Source organism: Dendrobium catenatum, unplaced genomic scaffold (assembly GCF_001605985.2).
Source record: "Dendrobium catenatum unplaced genomic scaffold, ASM160598v2 fragScaff_scaffold_716, whole genome shotgun sequence".
Lineage (NCBI taxonomy): Eukaryota > Viridiplantae > Streptophyta > Magnoliopsida > Asparagales > Orchidaceae > Dendrobium > Dendrobium catenatum.
Window position 1 is genome coordinate 11,858,024 of NW_021319178.1, and position 6,251 is coordinate 11,864,274.

The following is a 6,251-nucleotide window of genomic DNA, read 5'->3' on the forward strand; positions in this document are numbered from 1 at the left end:
AGGTGAAACTTCTTCCTTCTCTTCCATCTCTTCTTCCATCTTGTTTGGGTCCCGTCTCAAGAGAAATGAGGGGACTATTTATAGATTTTTGGAGTGGCATGTCTCGTAAATATGTGAGAGATCAAGGGTAAAGGGGGAGTGGTTGGATGGACGGCCGATATTGAATCCCTTAATCGTGCACCGTTCGTTAGACATTTAAAGGTCTTAATGATGTCGGAGATCTTGGGCTCGTTGGATTCGTCTCGTCGAGCTGCTCGATTTTTCCATAAGCTCTTTATGTTTGGAAACCGTTTGGTAATCCAAATCTTGGTTCGAACCTTCTAACAGCGCCTCAAGTCCTTGATTTGGGCTCATTTGGGCTCGGATTGAGTCGAATTTGGTGTCGTTGGGTTCGTATTTCCTAGAAGCTCAGTTTGACTGTATGTTTGCTGAAATCAGAGTTCATGTGATCCCGGATTTAATTTTTGAAATTTCCAGCTAGATTTTGCCTCGAGATTCGTGACCGATCGGGATAATTTTTTTTATGATATATCAATAGGATATCATTTCTATTGATGACTAGTAACTTAAAAGCCGCATTGACTCAATTTGTAACTTAAGTGCTGACAACTTATTAAATCCAATTTATTTTAACAATATTAATTGATTAAATTTGACCTAAAGATATTAGATATGCATAATTTTATAAAAATCATTCCACTAGAATGTTATCAGTGATCCCTTTTCAATCAAATAATTATAATTTTATTAAACTCATTATTTTTATTTTTAAAAATCATTCATCTCACCAATTTTATCAAAAAAAAAAATTTAGCTCTTATAAAAAATCCGATTAGAAGCTTCGTGTGTATATATATGGAGGAAGAAATTATTTTGTGCAGAGTACGAATGAGAAGAACCATCCGAATTGTTGAGTATTTATTGAATATTTGTTGAGTATTTATAAATTCTTAGCAAATACTCAATAAATAAAAAGTAGATCAGCAAATATTCATAAAATACTTAGCAAATATATTCACTGAGTATTTAAAAATATACAACAAATAATAAGTAAATATGTATTAAATCTAAACGTTCTTCCCATCCGAACTCAAATAATAATTGCTCTCATATTGGTGTAAAACACATGTGCCAAAAAATAATCAGCAAATAGATTTTATAATGCATCCATCCATTAATTAATTTATTCAATCAATCAATGATAAAAAGAGCCTTCTGTGCAATTCGATGGATGAAATCTGAGCCGTTGATTCTTCAAATCAAACTCCCATATATGTTCCTGCTGCAGTATATTCCCAATCGTGGAAACCCCCGGCCAAGGCGTAGAACTAAACCCGATACACTTAACCCCATCAGCCACATCAATCAAATAACTCTTCCTCGGCGGCGTCAGATTCCCCGATCCCGTAAAATGAACAGTCAAGCCCGGCACCGCAGTTGCAGCGGCCGCCGCCGTCGTCCAATTATAGCAATACTGAAACGGATCAATCTCGACACGGGGCACGTTAATCAGCTGGGTACTTATCGCAGAAACAACAGCTTTATAAGCCGGTTCGGCGAGAATCGTCAGCGTCGTGCCGGAATCCAGAATAGCTCCGCCGCCGCTACTATCGTTCCAAACACTGGCCGGAATTGGAAGGAGTTCGCCAGCCACTGAGATTCCAGTGACGGAAATATAATAGAAAGGCTGGAGCTTTGGTTCGAGGATTAGGCGGGCAGAGGGGGAGTGAGGGAAGAGGTCGGGGTTCGGGCCGAAGGTAAGATGACCGGTGGCGTTTCGTGGGCTGAGATGGTCGACGAAGCAGTAGGAGAAAAGGTTACCGAACTTGGCGGTGGCGCGAGAGACGAAGGTGTTCGGACCGTAGCCGAGGGCGAGCACACCGTCGGCTGAGATGAAGCTGGATCCCACAGAAGTGGATGTGCAGCCGATTATTAGACCTTTTAGTTTCATTCGGTGTCCGTTCAGTAATTCGACCGTTGCTGACTCGTTGGCGAAGATGCCTTGGGCCGATGAGCCTTCGGCGTACCTGAAGTAAAATTAGCAAAATATATATATATATACTGCATAATTTTTCCCATTTTAGAATTAAAAAACAATTTAAATATAGAAATATTACTTGCTACTGGAGTTATATTTTATATTTGTTCCCCTATAAAGATTACAAAGCAAAGTGAAGAATTAATTTAGAATTCAATAACAATATAAATGAATTTTACTTTCATTTATTATAATGAAAAAAATAGATATTATGTTTTGTGATTAATTTTTTTAGAAAATTTCTCATAGAAAGAATTAAAAAACTTCAGATTCATAAAAAATTGAGTTTTCTTTTAATCTAAAAATAAAAGCAAATTTTAAATGTTTATTAATGTCTAAAATATTATAGATTATCAAGTTTGGTGTTACATTAAATAAACATTCATCTTCATGCATAATCATATATCTATCTAATAATTCTCATTAATTAATTTATACCAGATAAACATTTAAGCTCGATAGTACATCCACATTTTCAAAATTACATCACTTTTAATTTTTTATTTTATATATAATTTTTTTTGCAATTTGTTCATATTTAAAAAAAGGGATATGTCAATTAATGTGTTTGGATTGAATTAATATTACTTTATTTTTAGTAATTAATTACCGCGTAAATATATATACCCAATTCCGGTGAATTAATGATGCTGGCAACCTAATCTTGAGCTGTGAAGAAACAACAGCGTCTATCTTCACTAAACATGTAAAGAATTGACACGTGGATAATAAACAGAGAATGTTTTATCGTGGGTGAGTGTCAAAAAGCAGTTGGATAGTAAGGTTAAGTTTTGTTGTAGCAAGAATGGCTAGGAAATAAAAGCAATGAGCAGAGTGATAATTAATAATAATAAAGCGCACGACAATTAATGCAACTACTACTACCAATATGCACAATCCACGAGAAAACAGCTATGCATTAATCGCTATCCGTAGCCTCTCCGTGCTATATCTGCTAAGCCACGACCACGACTTTTCTTCTAAGAGATTCCTTTTGGGGAAAAAAATTTTATCACTAATACGATTGTATAATCTTTTATTTTCATTAATTTATTTACTATTAAAAGATATTTTAAATTTTATTAATTATTTTCTTAATTTTTTTAAATTTTAAATAAGTATCATAAGTTAGATTTAAACAATATTTGAAGAGAATACTTTATTTAATTCAAAAATATTTAACAACATTTTCACAAAAAGTTTGATTATAGTCAACATTAAAAAAATAATATTTTGTTAAAAATTAATTCAGTTGTTTGAAAATTATTTTTAAATAGGAGAGCTGAAAAAAAAAATCGGAATGAAGTTGTTTGAAAAATTATTCTTAAATAGAAAAACAAAGTGGGCGTTCCCACGCGAACGAATTCGGGCTCTTTTAATAAGTCTCCTATCTAAGAAGTAAAAAATAAAAAATTATAAAAAAAGGCTCTATCTTTTTATTTTGTATAAAAATGTTTAGTTAGGCTTTGCAATTAATGCTAATTTGTGCAATTGAAGAAATGCAATTTGTGATATCAACTATTATAATTAATAAAAAATTAAACTCATTGTCAAAATTTCGATCAAAAATTTTTTATACATAAATTTACATTTAAAGACGTGAAATTTTCGAAAAAAGACCCATATACCTTTAATTTGCACTATAAACATGGAAGTTTATTTTTTTAGCTAATTTGAGTAGATAATGTGCTCATCATAAATACCGTGAATTAGCATCATAGAGAATAATATTTTTAAAAGCATAATAACATTTATTATTATTATTTAATAGGGGAAGTTGTATGATACAGGAAATGGGGAAAATGGCACATGTGTTCTCAGAATGAAGCCAAAATGCAAGAGTCTTTCACTCGAATTCAAAATTTCACGAATTAAAGAAAAGTGTAGGTTTCTAAATAGCGTTTCTTAGGGGTTTAGATGAAAAATCACCGGACTATTTGATGTCCTACCAGTGAAAAGTAACATGATGGAAAGAATTGTGTTGGACTTTGGAAGCTAATAATTTTCTTTATATCAATTTTAATAATAAATATAATTTTTTATAATTATTGTCTAATAATAAAAATTATATCTAATTTAACTAATTTTAAATTATTTTACGATTATATTATAATATTAAAAAAGATAAAGTCAGCTTTAAATATTCTGATTGAACTTTTTTATAAATAACGCATCAAATATGATATAATTTTAATCATGTATTATATTCATTTTAATAAAAATTTAGGCGACATCATTTTTTAAATTTCGATTATAAGATTAAAATTTTAATAATATATATTAAAATAAAATAATAAAACTTCAAATTATTTATAGAAGTTTAAAAAGCATTGAATCGATGTGAAATGTTATTTTAGGGGGATTTTAATGCGAAATGTAAACATTCTAAAGACATTCAGACCAAAATTAATTAATTGAGAACGATACGTACTGGTAATCGTAAGCGCAAGGGCTCGCCGGCGTAGGGCAATCGACAAGAGAGAACGGAAGCTCCGTCCGATAAGTCTGACGACAGCACGAAATCGCGCGGAATGACCTCGATAGATCCCGCATTGAAAACCTCTAGAGCCTCACTACCGCCGCCTGCCAGTTAACATCAGGGGAACGGAGCCGTTCGAAATCGGCGCCAACCAGTGGTACTGGGCAAGTTACCCAGGTGAGATCACTCCCGGTGTCGGTAACTAGGCAGAAATTGGCTTCGCCGGCGTGGCCTAAGCCGAACCCTAACGAAGTTGTCGCTCGTCCCCGTGTAGCCCCCCGACCAAACCGGCATTTTCGATGTGCCGGCGATGGCGGACTGAGGCAAAGCCCTCCGCCGCCTTCCGATCTTATCGAAATCAATTCCTCTGCCGCCGTCGATCGCCGTGTATCATCGTTCGAAAGGATTTCTTCTAACGTGCGCGAGATCCCCGTTGATTCCGGTCTACGGTGGAGAGTCAGCCGATATGAGAGTCCGGCGGAGAATGCCGGCACCGTGCCGACGAGAGGATTAGAAAGAAGAGAGTTGGGGATGGAATCTGGTGGGGCATTGGAGGGAGCCGGGAAAATAGAACTTCGAAGAAGTCGATTCTCTTTCCGCGCTTCATAAGAAGAGATGCTTTCTCTACCATTTCGCTAGCAATCTGGATTAGTTTTTATCAATTTCAATCAAACTCCGTATCTGTAGCTTTTCTTGTGTTGAGTAGCTTGGCAGTATGCTCTCGATCAAAGTGTTTGTGGTGTGGGTTTTAGGCTAAGTGTCGTATTTATCTGAAGCTTGTCGTTGGGGGTAAAAGACGCGCTTTTTTTCTTTTAATTCCATTCTTTGACATGCGCAGATTTGCTCAAAACTTTGTTTCAGAAATAATATAAAATAAAATTAATTTATTAAAATAATAAATTTATAGTTTTCTAAAAAAAAAAAAAAGATTGAATATGAATATTAATGACATATTAGAATTAAAAATTTTGTAATTATATTCAGAATCAATCATTCAAACTTCAATTCCCGACGAAATTACAGTTAAACTAAGAAACGCGTCCCACAAGTAATCTCATACAAGTTTGAAAGAGCTCAAGCAAGTATATGAAAATTCAGAATATCATTTGAATGCAATTCCAACAAATTTATAGTTGAACTAAATATGTCGATATCAGTGTATAGATCCAAGTCCCAAAAGGCATAAATTTTCCTACTTGAAGCATGATTGAAAATCTCATAATATTAATTCATGGCCAGATGAATCTCATGAATCGCGATCGATGCACATTAATCAAACTAGGTGTCTTGCCGAGATTAATCAAATACTCAATAATCAACATTAATTCTAATCACACAATAATGGTTAGAATAACATCAAGATGGTGTTTTTAAGTCTGCCTCAAGAAACAATATTTTATGTAATAAAGAGTAAAAAAAAAATATTAATGCTTTTGACATAGGGTGTAGGCATGGCTAGGCCTTACATATTTTGGGCAAAAATAGATGGGCTATGCATGATGTAGGTGAAACAGTGGGGAGGCGAGTTGCATGGGTCGGTGGGAGATGTGGGGAGGGTTAGCGGGTTGGCTCAAGACTATGGCTTATGAGAAAGTCAGTAGGTAGCACGGGTCCCCTTTTTCCCTCTTTCCATCTCCTAAGTTTAGTCCCACCCTGCTTACAAGGATGTTTAATTTGTGTATGAAAGTAATATATATATATAATATATATATATAATATAATTAATATATTGAG

General features: G+C 34.3%; 1 protein-coding gene across 1 annotated transcript; it reads right to left on the reverse strand.

The window, feature by feature from the left end:
- Nucleotides 1-1,112: 1,112 nt before the first annotated feature.
- Nucleotides 1,113-4,591, reverse strand: LOC110101538 (aspartic proteinase NANA, chloroplast-like). The gene is made up of 2 exons (XM_028695960.1): nucleotides 4,470-4,591; nucleotides 1,113-2,027 (listed from the first exon to the last, which is right to left on the reverse strand). Exons 1-2 carry the CDS (start codon nucleotides 4,589-4,591, stop codon nucleotides 1,196-1,198), a joined length of 954 nt encoding a protein of 317 aa, XP_028551793.1. The 3' UTR covers nucleotides 1,113-1,195.
- Nucleotides 4,592-6,251: the final 1,660 nt, after the last annotated feature.

Bases quoted from the DNA above. Each gene is read 5' to 3' on its own strand.
- LOC110101538 (XM_028695960.1), bottom strand. From the start codon at position 4,591: ATGCGGGATCTATCGAGGTCATTCCGCGCGATTTCGTGCTGTCGTCAG. The intron at 2,028-4,469 runs GTACGTATCGTT...ATTTTACTTCAG, and splicing joins CCTTGCGCTTACGATTACCA to GTACGCCGAAGGCTCATCGG.